The sequence below is a fragment of the Diceros bicornis genome, chromosome 4 (assembly GCF_020826845.1).
Source record: "Diceros bicornis minor isolate mBicDic1 chromosome 4, mDicBic1.mat.cur, whole genome shotgun sequence".
In the NCBI taxonomy this organism is placed as follows: Eukaryota; Metazoa; Chordata; class Mammalia; order Perissodactyla; family Rhinocerotidae; genus Diceros; species Diceros bicornis.
The window spans coordinates 41827092-41841495 of NC_080743.1; the positions used below are offsets into that span (position 1 = coordinate 41827092).

Below are 14404 nucleotides of genomic sequence, written 5' to 3' on the forward strand. Positions count from 1 at the left end.
CTAGAATCCAAAGCTTGCCTAAGCCAGAGCTTTGGCCATTGGATTATCCCTTCTCCTAATCATCTCTCCCTCCAGTGAACCATCCTCATGAACATATAAAGAAACAGCTCTGTATCTCCTATATTTAAAAAAAAAAAAAAGCAACTTATCTCCTCCAACCACTGTCCCACTTCTCTGTTCTACTTCCCTACACAATTTCTTAAAGACTGTATGTGCCGTCTCTATCTCCTTGAGACATTCAGGATATTCAAGAGTGCTGTTTGAATGGAGTCAGAAACCAGATTGTAGAGTTCTTTGAAAGAAGAGATGATGAGGAAACCAGCACAGCAGGTACAGGTCATGCTTTTGATAAGTTTAGCATTTAAAGAGAAAAAGAATAGTCGTGGAGGCACTGGGGTGAAGAGATAAGAATGAAATGAGGTTATATAAGAATACATGTCAGCCATTAGGCAGAAAACATGCAGTAACATATATATATCTGGTTATTCATTAAGACTGTGAATTTTAGTATTGTGCAGTCCTGGGTTCAGATCTCAGCTCTGCCCTATGCTAGCTACCTGATCTTGAAAATATCACTTAATCACCTGGGCTTAAAGTGAAAATATCAATCTCTCATAGGAGTTGTGAAGATTAAATGAAATAATGCATATAAAACACTTAGCTTATGCCTGGCACATCATCTTATGCCTGGCACATCATAAATTCTCAAACCATGATTGTTGTTCATGTTGTTATTATTACTGTTATTATTATTATTCCCAGAAGAAAGTAATAAGATCCTATGGCTGATTCTTAAAAGGCAGCAACTAGAGAACAGCAGCATTTCAGAAATCATCAGCAAAACTTTAAATTCTGATCTAAAGCTAGAGCAAAGGCCGGAAGCATTCTGCTCTTACTAGCCACCAGCAGGCACCCCTTGAAGCATCAACATGGCAGGTTAAAGGGAAGCATTCCAGACACTTAAGCACCACAGGAACCTGGGAGGAAAGACAGATAAACTAGACCAGCTCAGCCACACCCACAGGATTGTTACCGGTGAAGCGCTTACTTTCTGTTTCCGTCTTTTCTGCTCTGACTTTTGCAGTTACAGAGTTTTGAATGTTAAAAATGATTTTTAATCTATGTCTGTATAAAGCAGCAATTTAATATTGGATATAACCCAATTCAATAATCATTTTATTTAATACTTCCTAAATAGAAAATACTGGACGAGGTGCTGTGGAGGATGCATAGATTAGCAGGACAGGGCTTCTCTCAAGACATCTTTTATAATCACAATATTTATTTTTCTTGTGTTTAGGTTTTGATCAGTATGCAGCTGATGTCTGGTGACCCATGCTTTAAAACGTAAGTTGATGCTCAATAAAGGAGCTCTTTATCTGAAAGTATAATAATGATTTATTTGTTTAAATTTTTACATTAATATTTTGTAGTGTTTACAGGCTAATACCTATTGTAAATACTTATATCTCCTTTCCTAGGAGATTGACCTGACCCTCATAGAAGTTACTATTACCTATAACCAAAAACCTTTCCACACTCTAAATGATTTAAGCTATAGGTCTTTTGTCATCTTCAGGTTTGGGGTGAAATTATACAAACTAAAATTTTTAATTTGACCTCTGTAGACTTATTCATTTCTTCAACAAATACCTGTTAAGTGGCTTACTATGTGCTAGGCCCTATTCTAGACACTAGAGAAACAGCAGTGAAAAAAGTAGACCAAGTCACTGACGTCTTGGACCTTACATTCTAAGAGGAAAATAAACAACAAAGTGACAAGTAAATATATGATATAAAGATGGTGATAAGTGCTTTGGAGAAAAATAAAGCAGGATAGGAGGGCCATGTTGGGGAGAAGTGTTGCTATTTTACAGAGAGTAATCAGGAAAGTCTTCCCTGGTAAAGATGATTTTTGAACAGAGACCTGAAGGAGGAGGGAAGCCAGCCATGCAGATATTTGGAGAAAGAGCATTTGAGGTAGAGGTAACAAGGACAAAAACCTTGAGGGAGGAGTGTGTTTGACATGTTCAAGTAACTGCCAGGAGACGAGTATGTCTAGACCAGAGTGAATGAGGAGGAGGGTAACAGGAGAAGAAATCAGATGATAAAGAGTCTTGTAGGCCATTATAATAATAGTCTTGTAGGCCACTTATAATCTGAGTGAGATAAAAAGCTACTGGAGGGTTTAGAACAAAGGAGTGAAATTATCTGACTTATGGCTGCTAGATAGAGAATAGACAATTTGTGGGAGCAGTGAAGGCGGCAAGGGCAGAAATAGGTAGATGAGTTAGGAGGCTGTTTCAGGGTTTTGGGGCTGAGTAACTAGAAGAATGGTATTTTCCATTTATTGAAATGAGAGAGCCTACAACAGGAACAGGTTGGGAGCTTGGATCTTGGACGTGTTAGTTTTGACGTCGCTATTTAACATCCAGCCAGACGTGTAAAGAGGCAGTTGGATGTATCACTAAGTTCAGTGGGGAGGCTCAGGCTGGAGATATAAATTTGGAAATCATGACATCATCAGCATATAGATACTAGTTGAAGCCATGAGATTTGATTAAATGTCCTAGAGGGAGAGAATATAAATTAAAAAAAGGACCACACACTAAGGTGTGGAACACTCCAATGTGTTAGAGGTGGGGAGATAGGGAAGAACCAGGAAAGGAACAACCAGTGAGATAGAGCAAGGAGCCAAAGGAGAGTACTGTCCTCAAAACCAAGTGAAGATGTGTTTCAAAAAGGGGGGAGTAATCAGCTGTGCCACACACCACTGAAGTGGGTCATGGAAGAGGAGGACTGAGAACTGACCTTTTGATTCTGAAGTGTAGAGACCATTGGTGACTGACAAGTGCTTTGGTAGAATACTCTTAGACTGCAGCCTTATTGGAGTGGGTTAAAGAGAGTTTTGGAGGAGAAAAATTGAGGACATTTAGTATAAAGAATTCTTATGAGGAATTTTGCTGCAAAAAAGGAACAAAAAAATGGGGTCATAAATAAAAAGGGGATATGGGGTCAAGGGCAGGTTTTTGTTTGTTCTCTTTTAAGATGGGAGGTATTACAGCATATTTGTATACTGATGTGAATGGTCCAATAGAGAGAGAGAAATGTAGTCAGAAGAGAAAAGGGACAGTCGCTAGAATGGTGTCCTTGGATTGTCAAGAGAAATGGAGGTAGAGAATATGGCTACAGATGTAGACAGATGAGAAGAGTAAACATATAGAAGTTATTTTCAAATTGCTCCTGATTTCTTAGTGAAATAGGAAACAAAAGGTGTTCATTGAAGAGCAAGGATGGGAAAGATGGGGGTGGGGGGTTGAGGAAAGAGGAAAAGATGTGTAAAAGTCTCCTCAGAGAGTGGGAGATTAAACTGAATGGGAAAAGGCAGTAGTAGGATTGCCTGTCGGCAATCTTGAAGACACTTAATAATTAAAAATGAAGGTTAATTAAATATTATTTAAATATCTTAGAAAAATATATTTAGAAAAGTAAAGAAAATATTAATTACTTCCTATACATGAGCTTCAAGTTTTTAATAGCCACATCCGTATAGTTCTCTACTTATATACTGTTTTATAAAGATGAAAACCTGTATTTTAATACAAATCACTAAATGATTAAACTATGCATTTCCCTATAACTTAGCCTTCCTGTGCTATCTTCTCTTAAACCATAATTTCCTGGCTATTTTCTTTATTTCCTGCTCCCTTGGGACTAAACAATTTTTGCAATGCTATTTTTGGTTTCTTAGGTAACAATATGTTTTTCTAGTGGAATCAGTTTAGGGTGAAATGAGAAAATGAGCAGCAAAACTTAGTAAAAGAAAATGAATTCATCATTCCTTCTCGTGAACTTTTTATGACTATTCCCTTTCTGGCCCTTTCACATTTTATCACTCTACTTGTGAAATTCAAATACCGAAGAGCTCAAAAATAAATCATCTTATGTTCTGGATTATCTCAACAAATGTAATTCTGACAATCTAGAGTTTATATTTATAGAGAAGGACTTTTATAATTCATTAGAATAAACAGACCTTACCTAATCCCAAGAAAGGTAAAAGTATTTCTCAGGAATCAAACCCCCAGTACAGTCACGTGTCATTTAACAACGGGGATATGTTCTGAGAAATGCGTTGGTAGGTGATTTCTTCGTTGTGTGAACATCATAGAGTGTACTTACACAAACCTAGATGATGTAGCCTACTACACACCTAAGCTATATGGTACTAATCTTATGGGACCACCCTCATACATGTGATCCATCAGTGACCAAAACGTTGTTATGTGGCACATGACTGTATTTGTTTTTTCTTTTCTTTGAATGTCTGAAATTGTGCAGCTGTTAGTGGAAAAAGGGCAACTCTAACACATTCATGCACTTGCACATACTGAGTATGAATTGAATAGAAAAATATTTGAACTACTGATGTAAAAAGTAGGGGCCAGCCCGGTGGTGTAGCGGTTAAGTTAGCACATCCTGCTTCAGCGGCCGGGGGCTCGCCGATTCGGATCCTGGATGTGGACCTGCTCACCACTCATCAAGACGTGCTGAGGAGGCGTCCCACATAGAAGAGCTACAACTCTACAACTCTGTACTGGGGCTTTGGGGAGAAAAAAGAAAAAGAGGAAGATTGGCAACAGATGTTAGCACATGGCCAATCTTCCTGAAAAAAAATAATAAATTATTTTTATCGTTATATTTCAATATATATTAAATATGTATAATCACAATACTTTAGAGCTGAAAAGAATGTTGGAAGTTGTCTAGTCCGGTGATTTTTTTTTTCAGAATATTTAGCCACAAAATCTTTTGCTCAAATGTATTATGAATCCCAGTATGTAACATCTTTTTATTGAGGGGTGAAAAGATATATTACCCTACTACCCACTGAAGTCCCTATGGAGCTTCATGAAGACAGTCTAAAAAGTCTTGGTATAATCCAAGTTCTCATTTTACAGATGAGGAAACTAAGGCACAGAGCAATTGAGTGACTTGACTGAGTATTTGTCTGTGAGATGTAGATGTAAACAACTGCTAGACAGGTTCGTTCTGCTATTCTCTCTGCTTTTGTCTGAATTTTCCACAATATAAAGTTTTTAAAAGCCTACTAGGGAAACTAACAAGAGTAAAGCAGATCCTTAGCATTCTCAGATTTAAATTCTAGTTTTGATATTTTATGAGCAGAAGATCTGTGGCATAGATTATATAATTTTTATGAAACACAAATTTTATACTATGAGGCCAGTATTTATGAAGAAGACAGCTGGTAAGTCAGCCTCTAACCACCTGCCCTGAACTCCATTTTGTACTTCTCTACAACTCATCAGATATCCACCAACTCTTGTAAAAGAATGAAAAAGACTCTAAAAGAAAGCCAACCACTAGTGCTGATGAAGAAAAAGGATATTTTGAGAGAGAAATTGTATACTCTACTGGCATTTGATAATTTGGTGGTAACACAGATCGAGGGATGATGTAACACTCTTGAATTGCTAGGGCTCTAAAGCATTCATGTTCTAGAAGGAAGGAAATTACCATTTGTCAGAATGATTTAATGAATATTACTGTCTCCCAGTTTAATTCTTGAAACAACTCTGTAAGTATTATCCGTATTTTTAAGTGGGGACATTGAGGCTCAGATGTTAAGGAACTAATTTGTCCAGGGTCCCAGGATTCATTCATTCATTCAGTACCTGTGCATTGATTGCCTACCGTGTGCTAACATTTATCAGGCTAAATAAGACTGGCCCCTGCTCCAAAGGATTCACTGTTTATGTGGGAGACGGACACACAACATATGATGTTATGGAGGCCTAGAGGCTAGAGTCCCTAACTACTTTTCCTTGAAAGCCAGGAAAGTCTTCACTGAGCAGGTGACACTGAGCTAATTTTTAAAGGACGGATAGAAGATTACTAAGCAGAGGAGGTGGGTAGAGACATTCCAGGAAGAGAAAACAACTTGCACAAGTTTATGGCATTGTTACAGGGCATGAAATGTTTATGGAATACCAGGTAGTAGTATTGTCATTTTAGGAGGTCATTTTTCACATACTCTTAACATTGCCGTGAAATTAAAATAAAATAATCCCATCTGTTTCTTTCTGTAATTGAGCTATAGTAAACAATTTCTGATAAGGGATAGTAAAACATTTTCAGAACAAAAGGGGTAATAGAATAAAAACTAGCACATGATAGGCACTCTGTGATTATTTATTCAACACGACTGAGTTGTCTAGGGAGACTTGGGAGAGCTGGTGAGGGCCAGCTAAGATTTTAGATTCTAAATTTGCCTTAATATCAATCCCCTGATTGATGAATTTTCCTCATAATGCATAGTTGCCCCAGTATTAGAGCAGTTATTTAGTGTAAATGGCTGAAATTATCAAAGATTGGGGTTCTTCAGGTTTTTTTTTTTAATATAATTTTATTTATTTATTTTTTCCCCAAAAGCCCCAGTAGATAGTTGTATCTCATAGCTGCACATCCTTCTAGTTGCTGTATGTGGGATGCGGCCTCAGCATGGCCGGAGAAGTGGTGCGTCGGTGCATGCCCAGGATCCAAACCCTGGCCGCCAGCAGCGGAGTGCGTGCACTGTTAACCGCTAAGCCACGGGGCCGGCCCCAGGTTTTTGAAACTGCAGAACAAGGGGTGCCTAGTTGAAGGTATTGCTAACAGCGTTGTGGCTGTGAAGTCAGGCTGGGCAGGAAAGAGTGGAGCCAGAGGGAGACTGATAGAAAGGGAAGAGGCACAGGGTGGATGTTCTGAAGGGTTGGAAAACACATCTAAGAGGTACAGGGCTGGAGAAACTGTAATCAGGCTACCTGTGAAAGGAAAAACAAAGGAACTGGCGTGAAAAAGATAAGAATTTATAGACAGGCGTGAGTCACCATCAATGATTAATGGTTGTGACTGTAGACTCCATTCTTTGTAAGTGTATTTCTTTTACATATTAGTTTTTCTTATAGACTGTTGAATGCAGGGTTTTTTTTCACCAAGCTGTTTTAACATTATTTTAAAATATAGCTTTTGGGGTCAGCCCCGTGGCTTAGCGGTTAAGTGCACGCAGTCTGATGCTGGCGACCCGGGTTCAGATCCCGGGCGTGCGCCGACGCACCGCTTCTCCGACCATGCTAAGGCCGTGTCCCACATACAGCAACTAGAAGGATGTGCAGCTATGACATACAACTATCTCCTGGGGCTTTGGGGGAAAATAAATAAATAAATAAAATCTTTAAAAAAAAAAATACATATATATAGCTTTTGGTGGGGGCCGGCCCCGTGGCTTAGCGGTTAAGTGCGCACACTCCGCTACCAGCGGCCCGGGTTCGGATCCCAGGGTGCGCACCGATGCACCGCTTCTCCGGCCGTGCTGAGACGGCATCCCACATACAGCAACTAGAAGGATGTGCAACTATGACGTACACAACCAATCTATAACAGTATTTCAAACTTTCAGATTCATCTATACATCAAGTTCTGATCGTTAAAAATGTTTATTTACAGGCCTCCTTCTACATCAATGTCTATACCGATTGCTGGTGAATCTGAATTTCTGGAAGAAGATAGAAAAGGTGGAGAGACTCTCAAAATCCATCTTGGAATAGCAGGTATAGATGTGTATCTTACTGGTTTTTTAATTTGTGCAAGACAGTCCTTTTTGATATCCTAAAAGATTATTCCCAAATTCCTTCTCAGATTTAAAATTCTATGGATATATGATTTGAAATGGGCCAATAAGTATCAGCAGAGTTTTATTTATGCAATTTTTGGTTAAGCCAATGCTTCATTTTGTCTAAAGTGTTATGCTCTGACAGATTAAAAGGTAAAAGCAGTGACACCCCGCCACCATCGGATGCTTCTACTCTCCACAGATACAGCAGGATACCACAGGATTTTTCCAATTCCACATGCCCAGCTTCTGCCAGTCATCTCTCAGGTGTGGCTTCTCTTCCGTGAATCACTGTCCCTCTGTCAGTGATTCCCAAACATTGACGTACATCAGAATCCCCTGCTGGGCCTGTTAAACCATAGATTGCTGACATGGCAGCCGGAGTTTGGGATCCGGTAGGTCTGGGTTGGGGCCAGAAAACTGCATTACCAAGTTCCCGGGTGATGCTGATGCTGCTGGGCTGCAGGCCTCACCTTGAGAGCCACTTCTCCAGGCACACTCCCAGCAACAGTCAGAATCTGCTCCAGCAGGGTGAAGAAAATGTCAAGTTGGCCGGAGAAAAGGGACTTAGGGACTTAGGAGCTTCCTCTTCTCTCCCGTTATGTGAGCAGGGTTATTATTTGAAAGAATGAAAAGAAAAGTATAGTGACACAGTTAACATTTTTACCACCTTTTCAGATATGCAAAGATAAGGTTTCTTATAGATAATGAGGACACCAAAATTTCCAGATTTAGGATTGGTGAATGCTCTGTGTACTTTCAACCATTCCATTCGCTCCTTCTCTTCAGTATATACATATTCTGAATTCTGTCTCATGTTGAAAAAAGACAAAACCTCATTAGCCATACATCCTTCTCTAGCTACTTTTCTTCCGTCTTCTCACACCCTCCTTTCCCCTCCCTCTTTCTCTCACACTTTTTATAGCCAAACTTCTAGAAAGAATATACTGCCCATTTATTCCTAAACACACGTGCAGTCTGGCTTCTACCTTCTACCCTCTCTTGATGTTGTCTCCAGTAACATGATTGTCAAATCCTGTGGGCCTTTTTTCTGCTTTCATTTGACTTGGCCATTTATTCTTTCTTGAAGCTTTCTCTTCCCTTGGCTCCCACCTCTGTGACCTTTCCTTTTCTAGCTTCTTGAAGGATTCTTCATCTTCTTCCGCCTTCCTCTTAAATATTGATGTTCTGCAGGGTGTGGTTCCCTCTACTCACTCTCCCTGGTCAATGTCGTTTATACCCTTGCATTTTACTATCACATAAATGTAAATGTGATCATGTCAATATGAGTTAAATACTTTTCATTTACAAATTTGTGTTTCCTCCCGACCTCCCTCCTGAACTCCAGGTACGTGTTTCCAAATGCTTTTGGGAAAGATCCACATCATGTCACATGTTATACTGAAATCCATCTGTTTATCTTTCTCCTCAGCTAGACTCTTAAGTTCTTCATGCTCAGGTCTTACCTGTCTGTATCTCCAGCATAATGCCAGGGACACCGTAAAAATTCAGTGACTAGTGAATGGATCTCCTGGGTTGTCTCAAATTCTACATATCCAAGACAAGTCTTCCTGAGTCTTCCTCTTGTATTTTCTGTCCGTTATCCTGACACACACTTCTGCCTAGTACTTCAGTCCTGTCATTTGTGCCCACTAAACATCTCTCGCTGTCAGCTGGATTATTATGAAAACCTTCAGTCCTTTACCCCCTGTTCATCCTGTTGCCAAAGTGATCTTCCCAAAATGTAGGTCTGGTCATGTCACACCCTTGCTTAAAGCCATTGGGTTATTCCCTTCTTTAAACTCAGAGGAGAAAGTCCTTTATTAGCAGGCATCTGCTTATCTCTTTTGCCTTCACTCATCTACATGGCAACCCACCCTGTGTGCCAACTGGACCAAACTATTTGCTTTTCTACAAACAATGCATGCTCTTCCCTATACTTTTCCCCACCTCATCGAGCTGAGGAATTCCTGTATGTTGTTAAAGACCTGGAGTTAACCTCCTCTCTGAGGTCTCCCCGTGGTACCAGGCAGTGCTTGATGCACTTGTCCTTTGGAGCTTGTGGTAGTTTCTTTTTGGTGCTTATATTTTAGTACTTGCCACATTGTATTATAACTGCTGCCTCTAAACTCTGAGCGTATATTTTGCCTTATTTGTTTTGTACCCCTATATCTTATATAGTATTGGGCACCTGACTCAGTAAGAGCTTAACAAATATTTATTGAATGAATAAATTTTGAAAACCAATAGATAAATGGATGAATAAAGATCTGAGGGGGGCCAGCCCCGTGGCACGTTAGTTGGGTCTGGCGCACTCTGCTTCGGCAGCCCAGGTTCGTGGGTTCGGATCCCAGGTGCAGACCTACACCATTCATCAAGCCATGCTGTGACAGTGTCCCACATACAAGGTGGAGGAAGATTGGCACAGATGTTAGTTCACGGCTAATCTTCCTCAGGCAATAAAAGAGGAAGATTGGCAAGAGATGTTAGCTCAGAGTGACTCTTCTTCACAAAAAAACAAAAAAAAAGATCTGAGCCAACCCTAGGAGTAAAGGGTTAGTCCTATATATTCTTGATATGAACCAACTCTTTGACTTCAGATTTTGTTGTAGCTAACCTTTGGGTTTAGGGCTGCTGTAAAGCAGGACTAGGGATGCTAGTTTGGATTTGTATCTTACAGTCTGTCTGGAAATGAGAAACCTTTGCACAAGGGCCAGGTCGCTCCAGTAGCTTACTTGTTTGACAGCATTTGTTGATCCAACTGCGTTCAATATCATTTATAGAACTGCTGCTATAATTGCCGTGTTACTCAATTGGTTTTCTTCTGACCGTAAGTGAAAAACAGTTCTAGTTTCCAAATATTTCACTCTAATGAAAATGGTCACAGTCTATATTCTGTGGAAGAAGCCTGGTTCTGGAAATACGTAATTGGCATCTGAAATATGCACATTATCAAGGAAGTATTAGAAATGGCTTTGACACTCCTTTTTTTGTACATTTACTTTGAAACTGAATACTATAATCAATTTCTTAAGAACTTTTATTCTCAGTGCTACATTCCATGTGGTGTTGATTTTAAACCACAGACATTTGCCCAAATTGTAACCTAGCACTAGCAACGCTAATGTTAAAGTAACAAAGTGCTCTTTAGTTTACTGCTGTGATGGATTTTTGAGAGCAAGATTTCCTCAAAAACCACACAAAAACCTGGCAATTTTGTGAAAATTTATAAAAATACATCTGACTCATTTTTATTGGAGAAATACTGAACATAAAAACTGAAATAGTTTTATTTAAGATAGAGTCCTGTTAAATATTATGAAAAATACTATAGTTCTTCAGTAAACTAAGGTATTGAAGTTCTTTGTATTTCCTGCAATACTGTTGTTTACATTGTACTGATTTAAAGCGATCTCTTTCACTTTGTAACTTATTTTTGTTGATAATGAACTTGGCAGTTTATAAAATCCACAGATTAGAATACAAATTGACCATTGACTTGTTGGCAGTTATAGTAACATTATCTTATGACACATTGCAGATATTTCAGCAAAGAGTGCCTCTGTTCCAGATGAACTTGGAGCCTGTGGACATTCTAGAACATCAAGCTATGCAAGCCAGCAGTCAAAAGTATCAGGTAGAGGCTAAAAGCGAAGTTGGATTCCTTAGACATTTATTGCTCTATAGGGACTTGAAATTGCTATGGTGTGGGAGAAGAATGTTTGATTGTGGTGTGTGTGATGTTAGTATTATATCCAAATGATTTTCTCTGACAGGGTATAGCACATGCCACTCCCGGTCATCTAGCTTCTCTGAGCTCTGCCACAGGAGAAATACCTCAGTGGGAAGTACATCAACAGGAATTGAAAGTATTCTGGAGCCATGCGATGAGATTGAACAAAAAATAGCTGAACCAACTCTTGATACAGCTGATAAAGAGGATACAGCTTCAGAAATACTCAGCAGGTATGCTTTTGGAGTCAGTTTAAATGGGAAAAAAGAAAAAAAACCTTTGTTTTCATAACATAATAAAAAGGAGGGAAAAAAATGTTAATTATTTTCAAAGATGCCCCATGAAACAAGATTCTGTAGAATCTCAGCTGAAGCGAGTTGATGACACCAGAGTGGATGCCGATGACATTGTGGAGAAAATATTACAAAGTCAAGACTTCAGCCTAGATTCCAGTGCAGAAGGTGCGTAGATAACCATTAAGTATACACAGATGTATGTAATCCAGGTTTGTGAAATCCACATGGTCAGCAGTAAAGAGGCAGTACATGACACGGACTGTTGCACATTTGTAAATAAATCTCATGCTGATAAAAATCTGAAGATAACTTTGTAGCTCGTCCATTTCTAAGAAAGGATATTAAATTTGGAAAAGAATGAACTTTAGTTTGAAAAGATAAATTTTAAAGGAAGCTTTTATTGTATTTTTAAATTATGCATCAATGTCTACCATGTTTATATACCTTATGATAGAGATCTACATCTGCTTTGTCATAACTGGACATGAGTACTTCAAGTCACTATTGTAATTTGGAGGGTTGGGTGGTGATCTTGAAATGATAGTGAATACTAGAATCCTTCACTCCCTCCTTAGCGTTTTTACTGAAACTGAAAATTTACATGCCACCAATTCGAAAGGTATAATTATTCATGCTGGTGTGAATAGAGAGCAGTTAACAATGGACTTAGCTTCATTATCTAACTGGTTGTAAAGAGAAATAATTAAACCTTACTTGTGGAAATTTGTAGGAAGAGCTGTCTTCCTTACTCAGTTTTTAGAAAAATAGCTTCAGGAAAGTTGATGACAAATAACCATTAGGATATCTTTTAAACTGCCTGTTTCAAAACGTGTGTAGCTTTTTTTAAAAGTTTTTTATTTCTTTAATAAATGTGAAATGTAAAATATGAATTTATTAAAATATGAATATTGTTTGACAATAATGTAATAATTATACCTATAATAAATATTTTAAATGTGTTTTGCAGAAGAAGGACTGAGGCTATTTGTGGGTCCTGGGGGACGTACAACCTTTGGCAGTCATCATCTTCCAAATAGGTATGTAGTCCACAAAGGATCTTGCTAAAATAAAGAACAGACTGACTTTTTAAGTATTCATGAATAGAAGATCGAGGGTACAAAGTTTGTATTAGACTGAGGCTAGAAAACACAGCTATTAGTAGTTCCATGAGAAGAATTATAGTTCTTAGTGTGGCTCTTAGTTTTCCTTATTCTGAGTATGTTTGAAATTATATTTTATAAGTTTATTTGTTGATTTCCTTTGATATATTTTTAGAATATGTTAACAGGACCAGTAGAGCATTGGGCAAGATGCAGTATAAAAAGGACATTTAGAAAAGTGTTCTTAGTCTGATATTTTAGAAAGAGCAAAGCAAAATTACATTTTCAGTCAGTGGTCTTCTCTGTTATGAGCACTTAGCAACATACACTGATATTAACCTGTCTTGTACTCTCCTTTTCTCCACGGGTTTTTAGCAGTTCAGTTATGATGTACCTTGATGTGATTTTCTTTATGTTTTTTCCTGCTTGGGGTTCTTTGAGCTTCTTGGATCTGTGGGTTTACAGTTTTCATCAAATTTGGAAATTCTCCAGCCATTATTTTCCCGCCACTTCTGATATCCTGACCTACAGACTCTAGCCCTCAGCATCCCTGAGCTCTGACCTCTGACCCCTCCACTTAGAGACACCACCTAGCTGTGTTTGGGTTCTGCCTCCCTATGCTGCAGGCTGGGAGGATCCTGAAGGAAACAGCTTCTGGTAGCAAGCTAGGGCAGTTGCCTAGCTTTCTTCAGCAATTTCCCTTCTCTCAGGTCCAGTTCTGTGCTGCCCTTGTCCAGTGTGTGAAACTGTCATTTCATATGTTCTCTCCAGTTTTCTAGTTATTTAGAGCAGGAAGGAAAGTCTGATTCATGTTAACTCCACTATTGCCAGAAGCAGAACCATTTTAGGGCATCTAAAAGCCAGTGTGCGATAGTGCTAACCAAGGTTCCTTCGAATTCTGATTATCCGTAGCTATGAATAGGTGTTACTGGTATCCTGTTGAGGATTTTCCTGTTTCTTCTTTAGAATGAATCTGTAAGAAAAGGAGTCTCTGAGTAATCAACTAAGTCCAACTCAGTCCATGATGGACTAGTAACCACTACTTTACTTCCATTTTTTAGAATTTCCTCTTAAAGTTCCATTAAGAGCAGAGACAAGTCATGATGATTGCTTCTGGTCTTACTGATCTCTGGCGTATTCAGAGTGAAATGCCAGCTAGTAGCCCCCGACATCTTAGACAGGTGAGGAGATGGGTACCTGGTGATAACTTCCATGCAACCACTTCACCTCTCCTCCCAGTCACTCAGGAGGGGTCAAGGAAAAGGTAGAATGATCTTCATCCAAAAATAAATCCAACTGCCATCAAAAAACTGAGTTTTTTTTACAGGCTTGTAGAAAACCTTTATCTTCCCAGACCAAGAAACAATAGAGGGAACATGTGTGTTCATTCTGTTATAACGTAAGGCCATTGATGATGCCGTTACTTAATATAAATATCTCTAGTACTGTATTCACAAAGCTTGCAAATTTTAAGTCTTTAAGTATTCTCCATATTTCATTAATAGAGGTCAGTTAGTACCTGGCATATTAGGGCAAAGACTAAGCTGCTATAACAAAGAGACCAAAAAATACAGTGGCCAAGCCAATGGGACAGCTTAGCCCC

General features: G+C 38.9%; 1 protein-coding gene across 2 annotated transcripts in view; it reads left to right on the forward strand.

The window, feature by feature from the left end:
- EEIG2 (EEIG family member 2) overlaps window positions 1–14404 on the forward strand; it is a 66554-nt gene that overhangs the window by 46980 nt on the left and 5170 nt on the right. For both annotated transcript variants that reach the window (XM_058538666.1, XM_058538667.1), the window contains exons 5-10: window positions 1301–1347; window positions 7507–7610; window positions 11214–11309; window positions 11449–11638; window positions 11739–11866; window positions 12669–12738. In XM_058538666.1, the coding sequence (XP_058394649.1) occupies window positions 1301–1347; window positions 7507–7610; window positions 11214–11309; window positions 11449–11638; window positions 11739–11866; window positions 12669–12738 (635 nt within the window). The remainder of the gene's footprint in view (window positions 1–1300; window positions 1348–7506; window positions 7611–11213; window positions 11310–11448; window positions 11639–11738; window positions 11867–12668; window positions 12739–14404) is intronic.